The 16361-nt window shown below is 38.2% G+C and overlaps 1 protein-coding gene across 1 annotated transcript; it reads left to right on the top strand.

Annotated features, from left to right (window-relative positions):
- The first annotated feature begins 2050 nt into the window (after nucleotides 1-2050).
- On the top strand, nucleotides 2051-3010 carry LOC131946753 (craniofacial development protein 2-like). Its single transcript, XM_059307679.1, has one exon. It carries the CDS (start codon nucleotides 2051-2053, stop codon nucleotides 3008-3010), a length of 960 nt encoding a protein of 319 aa, XP_059163662.1.
- Nucleotides 3011-16361: the final 13351 nt, after the last annotated feature.

Raw genomic sequence — 16361 nt, 5'->3', positions numbered from 1 at the left:
GAAGGACTGAGGTGTAATACGGTGAAAATTGTTAAAATTTCATTTGATTTTTGTGCACGATTACAATACTTTCCTAATACTTCGTATATACGAGAAAGTAAAAATAACAAGATTTATTAGGCCTATCTGTTTGACAATTCAGAATATTTTTATCATGTGTTTAAAAGACAAACGAAAAAAAGAATTTAAAAAAACGCACTTATCATAAATTGTATACACGGATATATTATTAAATATTTAAACCAAACAATAATTTTTGACAATTCAGAATATTTTTATCATGTGTTTAAAAGACAAACGAAAAAAAGAATTAAAAAAAACGCACTTATCATAAGTTGTATACACGGATATATTATTAAATATTTAAACCAAACAATACATTAAACCACACAAAGGAAGGCCTATAAAAAAAAAGTATAAGGACGACATTATAAAGATGTAAAAAAAATGCTTTGCATTAATTGTATCCATGTAAAAATACTCAACAAATATAAATATAAAATTAGGTGACTGAAAATTTTCATAGCCTAGTGTATTGTATAATCTATCTATATAATATATACATAAAGCAATGTATGTGTGTCTGTGTGTCTGTGTGTCTGTGTGTCTGTGTGTCTGTGTGTCTGTGTGTCTGTGTGTCTGTGTGTCTGTGTGTCTGTGTGTCTGTGTGTCTGTGTGTCTGTGTGTCTGTGTGTCTGTGTGTCTGTGTGTCTGTGTGTCTGTGTGTCTGTGTGTCTGTGTGTCTGTGTGTCTGTGTGTCTGTGTGTCTGTGTGTCTGTGTGTCTGTGTGTCTGTGTGTCTGTGTCTGTGTCTGTGTATCTGTGTGTCTGTGTGTCTGTGTGTCTGTGTGTCTGTGTGTCTGTGTGTCTGTGTGTCTGTGTGTCTGTGTGTCTGTATGTCTGTATGTCTGTATGTCTGTGTGTCTGTGTCTTTTATGCATTACCACACCTCTTATCACATCGCAAGAAACTTTGGGGATTTCATTATAAAACTCTGGGAAAGGGTGCTGTAAAAAATCATTTTTAATTTCACAACGGCTGCGCCACGGGAGGGTGTGATTTTTCTTTATATACCGTGTATAAAAATAATGAAAGAGAACTGCCGTGACACCGTTCACACGATCGCCATGAAACTTTGGGAAGATGTTGAAAATATTTCTTGGGAGGTTTCTGCGTTAAAAACATTTTCTAATTCACAGGGTTGGCGCTCCGGTAGGGCGCGATTTGTTTTTTCTTTGTATACGATATATAAAAATAAAAATCGATTTTGGTTTGACAGCGTTCACCCGATAGCCATGAGACTTTATGGAGTTGATTAGAACACTCTAAGGAAGTGTTCTTTTAAATATAATTCTTAATTTCGCAAGGGCGGCGCCACGGAATGGTGGGAATTTTCTCAATATACGGTATATATAAATAAAAGACTGTTACGGTTCCACGCAATATATCCCGGTGCCATACATTTTTAGGGAGCTGATGAATACTCCCGAGAAGGTTTATGTGGTGGGGGGGGAATAGGGGTGGGGCGGGGGATTTAATTTTGCATGGGCGCCCCCCCCCCCCCCCCCCGTCAGGATGCGATTTAGCGCCCTGGTCTTTCCCGTGAGCGCTATGGTGAATACGTTCGGTTTAAACAGTGTGATAGACAATGGATAGGATGGGGCGTTAGAAACTTACTAAATTGAATAAGGCGTGTCCTCTGGCGCCCTGGTAGGGTGCGATTAGCCTGCAAATAAAAATGTCTGTTTCGGCCCCCAAAGGCTCACAGGGGTCTCTGAGGGACATGTAATACGTTTTATTTTAATAATCAGAAAAATTAACCAAGGTTAGATTATTAACTGGGATGTTTCTTTTTGTCCATAAAATATCCAAACAGTTTCGTTACTTTGAGAATGATGCAATTAGCATCTATTTTTAGATAATCCAACTCCGCCATTGTCTGGTCCCAAGTCCAGAATGGGAAAGGAGGAGGGTTTTGGGTTTGGGCTAGCAACCCACCATGTAAAAATAAAAACGCTACAGAAACGGCAGCAGATCTAAATCAAACCATCATGGGAGAGAAACCGAGGATCGAGGCAGCTTTGCCTGATATGACGAGTCTAGATGAAAGCCGCAAGGAAGTCTCTACTCCGAAACAGTCCTTAGTAACCCCCAAAATTATTACACGAATAGGAGCTTGGAATGTGCGTACCATGTACGAAACTAGCAAAACAGCTCAAGTGGTCAAAGAAATGTCAAGATACAGGATCAACATCCTGGGTATCAGCGAAATGAGATGGACAGACTCAGGCCTGACTACACTCGGATCAGGAGAAACTATAATCTATTCTGAGAGATCTGATAACCAACACCAGGAAGGATTTGGTATTATAATGGATAAAATATCAAGGAAAAGTCTAATAGGGTGGGAACCAATCAATTCTCGCATTCTTAGAGCCAGATTCTACTCAAGACATGTAAAGATTACCGTAATACAGTGCTACGCCCAGACAGAACAAGCAAAGGATGAAGACAAAGACATGTTCTACCACACTCTACAAGATCAAATCGACAGGACTCCACAACATGACATTTTTGTGGTCATGGGAGACATGAATGCAAAAATAGGGGCCAGTAATCATGGATACGAGCTCTGTATGGGTAAGGAGGGGCTGGGAGAGGCAAACAATAACGGCCAAAGATTTAGAGAGATTTGCCTAGAAAGTGGTCTGGTTATAGGTGGCAGCTTATTTCAGCACAAAGAAATGCACAAAACCACATGGATATCCCCAGATAAGCGAAACAGCAATCAAATCGATCACATTGCTATAAATAAAAAGTGGAGAAGATCCATGAGGGATGTAAAGGCAATAAGAGGAGCTGATGTGGGTAGCGACCATAATCTAGTCTTGTGCAAACTACAACACAAGCTTAGGAGAGTCGACAGGAAAGTAAACCACCAGCTATTTGACTCAGCTAAACTAAAAGATCCCACCATTAAGGCAAACTTTGCAATTGAACTAAAAAAATAGATTTAGTCTACTCGAGAACCTACCAGAAGAGGACACCAATACTCAATGCGAGAAGATCCTGGATGTATACACGAAAACAAGCCAATGCATACTAGGACACAGGAACAAATAAAGGAAGGAATGGATCTCAAACGATACTTGGAATCTCATTGAAAAGCCAAAATCAAAACACTATCTGGAACCATGGAAAGCAGGGTACGGAACGATGTAGAATATAGAAGACTGCAAAAAGAGGTAAAAAGGAATGCCAGAAAGGATAAAAGGAACTATGTAGACACAATGGCCACAGAAGCACAGGCTGCAGCTGATAAGGAAGATAGCAGAACTGTCTACAAGATTATCAGGACTCTAACAGGAGGAATTGCAAATAGATAATCTACTATCAAGGACAAAAACGGGAAAGTTCTTACAACGGAGAAACACCAATTGAAAAGATGGGCTGAATACTTCGAAGAGACCCTAAACAGACCAGACCCAGAAGAAACTGCTGATTTCACTGACATGAACATACATTTTGAAATGTATAGAGGACCCATCCTAGAACAAGAAATAATAGAAGCTATTCAAAAAACAAAAAGCAATAAGGCTCCAGGAGAGGACAGAATCACTGCGGAGATGCTAAAGGCAGACCCAAAAGTAGGTGCAGAAACTCTATCAGGGATCTTCAATAAAGTATGGAATGAAGAAAAAGTCCCAGATTCTTGGAAACGGGGAATCATTATCAAATTACCCAAAAATGGCGACCTTAATGTTTGTGAGAACTGGAGGGCATTAATCTTCTGTCTGTACCAGGAAAATTTTTCTGCAGAGTCCTATTACAAAGAATGAGGAAAGGAATTGAGGGTATCCTTCGTGAAGAACAAGCTGGCTTCAGGGCCAATAGGTCATGTAACGACCAAATATTTGTCTTGCGCACTATCGTGGAGCACTCCCTGGAGTGGAATTCGTCTCTCTACATCAACTACATAGATTTCTAGAAAGCATTTGATAGCATCCACCATCCATCATTATGGAAGATACTAGAGCTATATGGCTTTCCAGGAAAAGTCATAAACATACTTAAAACAGGAGTCAGACAGGGCTGTGTCATCTCACCTGTCATCTTTTTGGTGGTAATAGACTGCGTTATGAGAAGAGCCGCTGAGGATAAGCCAAGAGTAATTGTTTGGGAACTTACCAACCACCTAGAGGACTGTGACTTTGCTGATGACTTGGCTTTACTTTCACATGCCCAAAAAGACATCCAAGCGAAAACCACAAGAATAGAGCAAATTGCCAAAAGCGTTGGGCTAAAGATAAACTCCGGAAAAACCAAGCTAATGAAAATAAAAACCAAAAGTGCTTTCAAGACCTTTGCGAATGGAGTAGAGCTAGAAGAGGTCGAAGACTTTAAGTACCTCGGCAGCTATATATCAGCAAATGGCAGCATGGAGAAAGAAATTGCCACCAGAATAGCAATGGCAGCACAAGCTTTCAACAGACTCGCTAAGATCTGGAAATCATCCTCACTGCAGCAGAGAACTAAAATAAGGATCTATAAGTCAAATGTACGTTCTGTACTCCTCTATGCTGCAGAGTCATGGAAACTAAACAAGAAAGTAGAGAGCCGACTCAGAGGCTTTGAGAGAAGATCCCTCCAACGCATCCTCAGGATAAAGTGGGACGACAAAGTCCCGAACAAGGAAATATGGCAAAGGACAGGATTAAACGACATTGTCTCAGAAGTTCGAACGAGGAGATGGAGATGGCTGGGCCATGTCCTACGCATGAGCAAAATAAGCCTCCCCAACATGGCGCTGAAGAGGAACCCACCCGGAAAGAGAAATAGAGGAAGACCACTGGGAACATAGAGGAGGGAGATGGAAGAAGAAGTACAGGCTACTGGCAAAACCTGGCATGAACTAAAGTGGCTCGCCCAGGACAGGGTGGAAAGGCGGAGATTTGTTGCTGCCCTATACTCCACAGGGAGTGATGAGGATTAAGTTAGTAAGTTTAGATAATCCAAAGAGAAATTGAAATCGAGCATCTAAGAATAGACCATTACTAATGCTAACATTTTGCATTAGTCACACTGATGTTTAAAACGCGTCAAATATTTTTTTACGTGTTAAATAGCAAATCCTGTTTATTTGAGTCACTTTAGTGAATAACGCAATCTGCATCATTGTTAACAGCATGCTATTTTAAGGAGCCAGGTGTCGTACACAGCGCCTATGCGGTAGTGTAATCGGGGGGCGGGGGGCTCCTGAGAGCGGGCCTCTACGTCGCTGACACATGGGCGGTCACCGAAGTGTGTTGTACCATATTAATTCGGTGAGTGATTAATGTACACTCAAGGTTTTCATGCGGTAGTGTAGGTAAACACGCGTCCTGATATTTATGATCCAAGCGCAGGTATTGTTTACATTTAAATAACTGATTTTTAGAAAAGAAGGTCACGCGTCTAAGAACATATGATTGGTACCGCGTTGGTGAAATCCTTCTAATATATTTCGTCAAACTTTCTTCTATCCCCGCGGCAACGCGCGAAGGTCGGGTACGCTAGTTAGTAATAAAACAGATTGTGTTAGTTACCTCACAAGTTAAAGACAGTTACAAATACTATGGACCTAGCTCATGGTTGATAAATTCGAACAGTCTCGATTTAAAACCCATTGGCAGATAAATCTCGATCCCCTTCAACACTAATAATTAAGAACGAAGAAGAAGAAGAACTATGGACCTTTCGACCCAATGTCTTCATCAGCACACAACAGTGTGGTTACAGATTAGAAAAAAAAGGCAAACAGTAACACATTTTTTAACTTAGCTCGACAGTGAAAACACGTCTTGTCTGTAGGGCACGATATCAAATGACTTACTTTTGACTTAACCCTCTTTGCTTCTTATGGAGCATAGGGCCTCCACCATTTCCTTCCATTTCTTCCTATCCTCGGCTATTAATTTTGACATCTCCCAAGACATCCCTGTTGGCTTCAGTTCTTCAAGAAGACTCCCCCTCCAGGTCTGTCTTGGGCGCCCTCTCTTCCTCTTTCCCTGGGGGTTCCACTCAAGCGCTTGGCGTGTAACATTTGTGTGAGCCTTTCGCAGTGTGTGACCCACCCAGCGCCACTTCCTCCTTCTTATTTGCACACCCATAGCTTTCCTCCATAGTTCCAAGTTCGACACTTTGTCCTGCCATCTCAGTTTCAGTATCTGTCTAAGGCATCTATTCATGAAGGTCTGTATCTTTGCTGTGCTTGCCTTGGAGACTCTCCATGTCTCTGCTCCATACAGCAGAACTGCCTTGACATTAGAGTTAAATATCCTAATTTTTGTGGTAATGGAGATGGCCGAACTTTTCCATATGGGTCGCAGGACTGTGAAAGCGCAGCGGGCTCTATTAACTCTAGCGCGTATGTCCTCCTCTGTGCCTCCCGTTTTGCTGATCTTGCTGCTAAGGTAGACAAACTCTTGCACATCATTTACCTGTCTTCAGTTTATTGTCACTGGAGCCTCCTGTTTATTGTTAATTCTCATCATTTCTGTCTTTTCTTTGTTGATTTTGAGACCTACGCACTGCGAGATGGCTCCTAATGCATCAACTTTTTCTTGCATGTCCTGTAGCCTGTGCGAGAGTAAGACAAGATCATCTGCAAACTCCAGATCTTCTAGTTTCCCCGTGAGTGTCCACTGAATACCTTTTCCAGAACTGGCATAGGCTGTGCGTGTCACCCAATCGACAACCACCAAGAAGAGGAGGGGCGACAGCAGACATCCTTGTCTCACACCTGTGTTGACCTGGAAATCTTTAGGCACATTTCCAAGCATGGCTAACTTGTCATGAAAATCCATTCTAAAGTTGCTGGATTATTTCCACTAACTTAGCAGGTACACCATAGTGTCTCAGCAGATTCCATATTGTTTGCCTATCCACATTATCAAAGGCCTTCTCAAAGTCAACAAAGCAGATGTAAAGCGGGGCTTGCCATTCTATCGTCTGTTCTACAATAATTCTAAGAGTGGCTATTTGATCTGTACAAGATCTTTCCTTCCTGAATCCTGCTTGTTCCTCTCTTAGCTTAAGGTCAACAGCCTCTTTCATTCTGTCCAAAATGACTCTCGTAAGGACTTTACTTGGTATGGACAACAAGGTAATGCCCCTCCATTTTCAACACGATATCAAATATTTATCATTAAAAAAGTTTTTAAAAACCCACGTTTTCTGATTGAACTAAAACGTAGAAAATAAATGCTATACATCACAATAATGCAAGCGATCACTCTACTATAAGCGATGAAAAACGTGGAGCGCCAAAGTAAAAGTTTTTTAATGGTCATTGTTAATATAAGATGTAAAAGTTATATTACTATTGATTAGATAATACTATTGACTTTTATTAGGGAGCTTGTAGAGAGTCAACAGTATTGGAAACTGTAAGAAAATCACGGTTCCCCACGTTTTTCATCGCTTATAGTAGAGTGATCGCTTGCATTATTGTGATGTATAGCATTTATTTTCTACTTTTTAGTTCAATCAGAAAACGAGGCTTTTTAAAAACTTTTTTAATGATAATTATTTTGTACTTTTTAGTCTTTGTCTGTTTGTTAACATTCAAATCTTGCTATCGATTTGATCTTCTCGAATTCCCTTTTTTTTTTGGGTAAACGAAGACAACTCGTAAAAAACACGTGCCTTTTCCAATCGATGTTTCCTCTGTTTCTTCTTTAACTGTTAATTAGGGATATGTTAAACTTTGTATTATAAATGTGAAAATTAGGCGGTCATCTATTAGAATAAAAATACATTTTTTAAGTTAATCCTATTTTTAAGTAGTTTATGTTTTATCAAATATATCTCATATCGAGCATGTTTGTTTATTAAGTAATTTCTAATATCATATATAAGTACACATCAGTACAAAAAAAAAGTTTAATTTTGAATATTTTTTATTACTGAGAATGGAATATTCAGTTTCTTATCGTTTTTAAGGTATATAACCATACTCTCACTGATTAAGTGGAAACTTTTAATTGTTACCTCCCGTGAATAATTTAGTGTCGATTGGGTTCAATACAATGCAAATGGTAGCTGCAGTAAGGTTAATTCAATTAGTAAATAATAGCCTTTATTTAGGACAGCTCGTTCATCATTAGAGGGGGGGGGGTGGTGTCAGGTATGCAGACCACTTTTGTATCAGAAGGGGCGCTACTACCAACTACCAACACCAGGTTTGGCACCACTCCTTGTGCCCGTAAATGCAATGCCTGTCATTTCACCATTTAGGTTGAATCACTTCAGCTGCCTAAGGGAACCCTGAAAATAAAAAAATAATTCAACTGTGATTCCCGTAACGTAGTTTACGTCATCTGGTGCAGGCGATGAAACATCTTTTATATTGGACAATATAAATGAAATAAAATAAAATTATCAACATGAATTTATTAGTAACTGTAAACAATTGTGCGCTATATTAATAGCAGAAATTTCAAGACTTTGCATTCACTACGTATCTCCACATTTGCAGGTTATATTATCCACCCATCTATTTATCCCCTTTTTCAACAGCCCATTAACAGTTTTAGCCAGATTCAATATAATCTTCTGCTCATATTTGTCATATATCTTCATCGTCCAATTCTTGAATTTTATTTGGCTATCTCCACCTCAGCAATGCATCTAGGTCAAGTTATAGCCTACATTATGGTGGCAATGCAAAGCGTGTCTAAAAGAGCATCGTACTTTTTTTTCTTGATTAGTATACAACCTCTACGGCGGCTTAATACTAAACTGGTTTACAACCTCGAATGTAAAAGCTTTACGGTTGGGTAATATATATTTATCTCTTAGCTTCCGAGTTTCTTGATCACAACACCTTAGATACGCATCACCGCCTCTGTTGTCTCCCAAATCCCTCCCCTTTCCGATGTTTTTGCCCCCATGACCCCACCCATACAACCCTTGTGCCCCCATCCTTTTCGTACTATTTATTCTGTATGGATATGATTTCTATTGCTCCTTTTTTGTATCGGTTTTATTTACATAACATTCAAACAAACATTGTAATGATATGTTTTAACACAAATTTAAACGTATTTTATATCTACTGTCCATTGGTCCTCAGCTTACTTGACCCCATAACCCCCTCCGTCTATCTCCCCCCCCCTAGACCCCACCTCTTTTCATATGGAGTTGAATTTCCAGAAAGACATCCTTAAAATGGTTTTGTTTACCTTTATTAATATGTACGAAACTATTCAAATTCTTTCATGAGAACACTGCTAACCAATTTTTTACCTTTAAAACTCCATTGTATCCCACACATCATTATAGCTTCACACCTATCCACCCAAAACATGTCGGTACTAAGCAGTCAAATAATCTTAGGTACGACTATGCACAACAACCCTGAAACACCCCACTGTTCGGTACAGCCATCCGTGACGGTACTTTACAGACGACAAAAAAAAAGGTCAAGCAGAGCTTGTTATTACCTCCCCTTATTTTTACATCGTCAAAAACCTAAATTATCTGCCCCTAATAGCAGTCTTCTTCTTCTTCTTCGTTCTTAATTATTAGTGTTGAAGGGGATCGAGATTTATCTGCCAGTGGGTTTGAACTCGAGACTTTGTTCAAATTTATCAACCATGAAATTTTTTTTTTGCCGACTCGACCACGCCTCCAACACAATTAAGCATTACGTGTCAACTGGTTATGCGCCATTAAGGCCATTGACTCCGATTTCAGCCTGCTTTTCTTTTTGGATTTGCTTCCATAGCCTTTGTCCAACCAAGAACAAACTACAAGGCAGCAGTTGTTTAATTTTGTAGTTGTCTCTCCTAGAAGAGTGGCTGTCCCCAGCTAACGAGCCTCATCTGCCCGAGGGTTCGAACTCGAGACTTTTCGGTTTAGCAACCATGAGCTTTACCGACTCGACCACACCGACCCCCTAATAGCAGTAAATAATTCGACTGGGCTCTACGATTGTAAACAACTCACCAGACTGGTAGGGTGGGGGTGGTAGCGACATGGTCTGCTGAGTATGCATGGAGAGTAAGAGAGGGGGAAGGTTTGGCGTGCGTCTACGTCTTGTCCCGAGTGGTTCCCATAAAGAGAATTATATACATAGATGTTTATTGTACAAAATGGTATGAAATCCACGTAAACCTACTTTATTTTCGACTATTCTACTATATGTAATAATTTTCACTCTCATTTATTGGTAAAATGTTCTAAACCTGCCTTAGAGCACTTTTTTAACCAACATGCTTTAAACCGAATGAATTTTATGTATTTATTAACTTATTTATCTATTTATTTATTATACCTTTTGCATAACTCTAACTACATTTGTAAATATCCCCCAAACGGCATGTTATGTTACTGCAATTACAAAGCAATAGATGCAATCGGTGTTTCTTCCAGAATTTTTCTCCGAGGGAAGGGGGAGCACTTGATATTTTCGGGGGGCAGTAGACTTTCTTCGGAGGGGGGGGGGGGGGGGCAGGGCTTCTTCACCTCGAAGAGAAGCCTTGAAGAAACTCTGGACGCAATACCGAAAGCAACAGTATACCAACAGTATATATATATATATATATATATATATATATATATATATATATATATATATATATATATATATATATATATATATATATATATATATATATATATATATATATATATATATATATATATATGTCAGTGCCATACCAATCCATCATGCTACGGTAAGTACTCCCACTTCTTTGAAAAAACGTATGCAGGGCCAGGTAGAGAGCTAGGTCCGCTCCCATCATTTGATACTACAACTGTACTTTAAACACCCAAGCATACACTTTTATTTTGTTGATGTATTAAGATCTTAATAACTAATCATATGGAAGCTACTCTATCTTTTTAATCTACCTGCTTTGTTCCCAAAAGGGAAGCTATTATGTAATTGAAGAGTGAGGCAGAAAGCCAGGTCTGTCTCCCTCTATTTAGATTTCCATCCTTTTATACCATTTATTACATCCGCTATGTTTCTTTATGTTTTCTGCGATAACTAACTTGAAGTTTTGTAAGTGTTTGTGTTTATTTTCAAAATAAAAAAATAAAAAGACTGTTGTAGGTAGTAGGTTTAAATTTATAGGGTGAATGATACTTATTCCATTTTAACAAAATAAAAATGTACATTATAATTATTGTCCCGTCATTCTAAAATAAATACTCTTTTTCAGGAAAATCCCAAACCCAATATGAACTAGACAAATATCTTACACACATAACCTTTTTGTGTATTCCCCCCTCCTTACCGCCCCACACTCTCCCCTAAACACCCAATTGTGAACCTACACCAGTCTTCATATGTCAGATGATAAACAAAGTGATATAACAGCGGACGCCTCTGAGGCAACGTCGAGGCTCGCTGATAAAGAGACAAACAAAGAAAAGAAATACCATTCAAGCAAAGATAAAACACAATACCCCCATCCCCTAAAATATATTACCCCAGTTCTGTAATTACTGTCCCCTCCTTTAAATTTCAACATATTACAATACCTATCCATCTCCTATTCATAACCCTAAGCTTTACCTATCCTTAACCATTTGTATCCATTATATATATTATATCCTCAGCTTTGCCATGCCGCATAAAACTAAATCAAGCCAGCTAAAATCAAACCAGTATTTTTGGTGTTGAGGTATTTTTAAAAAAAAATATATCTCATCTATATATCAGAGATCATATCATATTAAAATAATGTGATATCTTGCGATGAAATGGAAAAGACTAGTTTACCGATAGGAAAATAACACGGTTTTCTTTTAATTAATAGACTGCCTTAAAAGTTTTATAAATGCGCATTGTGTCAATTGAGAAGATGTAGTGTAGTTTATGTAAGATTGTTTGGCTAGATACAAAAATTACTCAATCAATAAAGAGTGTTTGAGGCATAATTGCGCGTGTCATGTTTGTTAATGTTTTAAATACAATGTATTTAAATGTTCATAAAAGTACCAATTTTAAAGTTAATACTTCGTTAATTAAAAAATCAAGTTGAAAAAGATATGATAAAATTGAGGTTTTGATGTTGAAAAGACCCCGTGTGTTTGTGAAAGTAAAAGTAAAGTTTCCCTTTCAAACATAACGGTCTATGGTGCAATTGAAGTAGAGTTCACTTGTTTCTGTGATCGCGGCATATGAAGAGATAGTATGGTCAGCACTATGCTGCAATTACAAAGCAATAGACGCATTCTATTTATATAATTCTCTTCTTGGAGACGCTAGAAAACAAGCTGTAAGGGCGCTCCCTACCGCCCCACCCCTACATGGTCTGGTGAGCTGTCGTTCACGCTAAATGTTTACATTCGTAGAGCCGGGTTTAGTGAAGGCTATTAGGGGCAGATAATTTAGTTTGAAACGATTTTAGACTTAAGGAAAGTAACTAAGAGGAGGCTGCTTTCACGGGGGGGGGGGGGGGGTAGGGTAGGGGTTGAAGGAAAGGAGGGTGGGGGTAGTATCATCCTTAACGACCTACTGATAGTGTTTTAAAGGAAATATTTTCAGTTGCAGCATTGGTACTGTCAAATTCACAAATTATGAATTACTGAAAAGTAGAAAATAAAACAACTAAATAGAGGCGTATGATATGCCGCGGGTCGGCTCGTCGGTGTTTCTTCCAGATAGGACGGTCTACTAACTTTAACCCGGATTCGGTCTCGAGACTTACGGGTTTTAGCAGTCCACCTCTCTACCCCTAGAAACCGTTATATTGTTAGTAAACTAACAAGCTAGTGTATACAAGTATCGAATAAAGTGACTTTTTTAACAATTAGAATTTAAGTGATAACAGCTACATCGTGCAATGCGTGTATGGTACAATCACCTTAACACAGTCCGCTAATACACATCAATAAGTGTTACTTCGTAGTGTTTTAGTACACAATTCAGTTTCCATGCATGGTTTTTAAGCAGCCATTATTTCCTTACCAAATCTGTCAATTTTGAAATTGCATCATTTCCGATCCAAAAGTCTCCAGATGTTGAACCAAATCCATTTTTATAATCGTTCCAAGTTCTTGTAAAGCTCACATCACCTTTGATACGTCTCCATGAGAAATAACGGCAATGCTAAAATAAAGTTTAAGAAAGCTAGTATGATTGATTCTATAGATTAATTATGTTTTATATTACGCAAGTTTCAATAACAATCCAGTGTCTTAAGAAATCAAAATGCTTATGTAAGAAATGATAGTGGTAAAGCAACGGCTAAGTGAGTTGATTTGATTTATTCAAAAGCTTAATCTATCTATATACATATACTAGGCATAGGCCTACTGCCTAGCTTCACTTGGGTTTAAAAAAAACTGTTGAGAATTTGAATTGGTGATTGACTGTTATGTGAAGTGCTTATGGCCTAAGTTTACCAACCTGAGTATTTGCATGTGTTTTAGTGGAATATTGACATACTGATTGCTCGCAAGGCTATTAGAACTGCACAGGCTTCCTTAAAAGTATAATTCAAATATTATATTAAATTAACTTTAGATATTATTTTTTATATTTTCAATAAAATTCATAACTTAATTTATAACGAAATATTTAGTTAAACGAATGCTATACTTTGTGATTTTCCTTTTCTCTTTAAAATAATATAAATTGGTTTTAAAAATTATTACTTTACTGAAAATAGGCCAAATGACGTAATCTTTGTATACATTTTCACAAACAGTTGTTTATATAAGAAAATATAGCTTTTGGAAAAATCTATCGACCCTTAGGGTTTTTTCAAACGGGAAATAAAGTGTTATTGTTACACTCCAGGATCGTTCTACGACCTCACAAAATATTAGGGGAATCGTTCGTCAATTAATTTATTTATATTTCATATAAGGAGAATTTCACTCGTGGTCAATTTTTCGCCCTCGTCGAGGGTTTGGAGTCTGACCAACCATTCTTCCATACGTCCTAGTCATCTATAGAGAAGCATGCAAAAAATAAGATAATTGTACAGAAGTTAACTACCCTATAATTTGTGTAGAAATTACCCTGTTTTCCACATAAAATACAAACTTTATATAGGGAAATACGACTGGTCAGTTTTAATCCATTTCTCGATTTTTCCCGGACATGGCGAGTTTTATTTGTGACACCCCAATGCGTTCTCCTACCAACTCACAAAATTTAAAGGGGGGTCGTCGGACGAAAGTTTTTTTTTTCGAAATAGTGCTCATATAAAGAGAATTTCACTCGCGGTCACTTTTTAGCCCTTGTCGAGGGCTTTGAATGAAACCGACAGGTTTGCCCTACGGCCAAGCTATTTACTTATAAGCATGCACAAAAATAGCCGTTTTGAAATTCCCCTCTGTTTTTCCCATATTTTTACAAAGATTATACAGGGAAATGCAACTGGTCAGTTCTGACCCCTTTACGAAGTTTTCCAAGATATGCCGAGTTTTTTTGTGACACCTCTAGATGTTCTCGTATCACATCACAAAATATCAAGCGGGGTCGTTCGGCAACAAATTTTTTCGTTATATAGCTCAAATATGGATTTTTTCCCACAAAAGGTTTAAAGCATGTGACGTCATATTTGATTTACTTGTGCATCTAGCTACGCTAATCTGGCTATCTGTCCTTTCTCTGTTTGTTGGGAATGCTCTATAGAAAACAAAAGGAAATTAAAAATATGCGTAGTGAAAGACCTTGACTTCATATGGAAGGAATAACACGTTTCCAAAACAAATCGAAATATTTACAGTTCTAAAGCCGGAAAAGTAGGCCTACACACAATGAAATGAATTATTTTTTAAATTTTATTTTATCTCAAGGACAAATGATCTCACGGACAAAAGATACCAGGTCAAAATATATAAGGAGAAATGATATCATGGACAATCAATAATCTCGGACAAAATATCTTTTAATGTTAATATAGAGAACTATCGTTTCTTAATATGCTATCAACAAAACTATTCGAATGAGATTTTATAGAAGAGCAATAAGTCATGGAAGTGGATTGAAGATCTGCCTATCTTTCACAGCTCATGTATATTTTTTCTACTCACCCGTGTGTGTTAGTTACTGTAGTACAGTCACCGCTGTAGTAGATCTGCAGTCTTGTTGTTGTTGTTGTTGTTGTCTTACAAAAACATTTTTTAGGATTTTCATTAGGACGCACTTAAATTATCCTTTGAAATTTACTAATGTCAAATTGTTCCATCTCAAATAGAAGGTACCAGATTTAGAACTACGGGTACTAGAGGAAAAATGAAAAGAAATACAATCCGTTCACACAGATCTAATAAAATAAATGCCGATAAAGAGAAGACCTTTCAGCTTGGCAAAATAGCCGATTTATTGGCTAGAACCTTAGAAATATGAAGGGGAAGAATGGGAAAGGTCAAATACAAAATCTAACTTGTTAAGGTTTACGCAGTGTTCGAAACATCTAAAAATCTCGTCTGTCTAGATTAGACGAGGATATGTGTGTAGAAAGGATGATATTAGATGCTAATATGTAGGAAAATGTCCAACTTTTTTGTTAAGAAAAAAGATATATTGAATGCCATGAGGTATGAACGGATGTAATTGATAATTGTTGTTATAGATAATTTGGATGTTATGTTTGGCTTTTAGTGTGGTCACCAAAGAAAATTTGAGGGGGAGTATGTAACTAGGGAAAGTTACAACAACAGTGGCCCTGCTGTTTTAGGGGTTGGGACAACGCGACGCGACCACCCGCGGGATTTCATCGAATCACTTATACCCATTTGTCAACCCGGGCGTGGCCAGAGTGACCGTAATTGCCGTGGGCTTACGCCCATAAACCAAGAAGATGCGTCGCCAACGCTGAAGCTGACAGCATTGTACTAGACAGGCCATTAAGTTAAACAAAAAACATGCTCGCGAACTACAGGACGGCTTAAAGTTTACGACATTATAAATTTTCTGGAACTGACCGGGGCTGGACAATAGGGTGCAGTGGAATAGCAACAACAGGTAACCTTCGGGGAAGACGGACTGACACTTTGACAGCTAGGATATGACTCATCGACCTTCAGGCACATTCTAAGATTCTAGGAGTAGCATATATATAAGGAACTAACGAAACACAACCGGACAGCACGACCAGAAAACAGAGGCGGTAGATTAGACTTTGGTTCTGGTGTGTAAGCATAAATGCAAACCAAGTTAGAATGAATTAGAGCGGACGTGTTTCCTGTGACAGGACTTAGGTGTGAGTAAGATTGTGCTTAGTACGTTGTTAGTTGATATCTTGGGAATATGGTGTATGCAATTCCGTTTGTAGGTTAATATGTCATTATAGTGAAATAATATATTATTGTGATGATTAACCTTTGCTTTTGTCAATAGGTCTATAT

Source organism: Physella acuta, unplaced genomic scaffold (genome assembly GCF_028476545.2).
Source record: "Physella acuta isolate Inbredline_101_S28 unplaced genomic scaffold, ASM2847654v3 ptg000570l, whole genome shotgun sequence".
In the NCBI taxonomy this organism is placed as follows: domain Eukaryota; kingdom Metazoa; phylum Mollusca; class Gastropoda; family Physidae; genus Physella; species Physella acuta.
Note: the sequence above shows the minus strand (reverse complement) of the source record. Positions and strands in the feature narration are given on the sequence as shown.

Coding starts and splice junctions, on each gene's coding strand:
- LOC131946753 (XM_059307679.1), top strand. CDS start 2,051: ATGGGAGAGAAACCGAGGATCGAGGCAGCTTTGCCTGATATGACGAGT.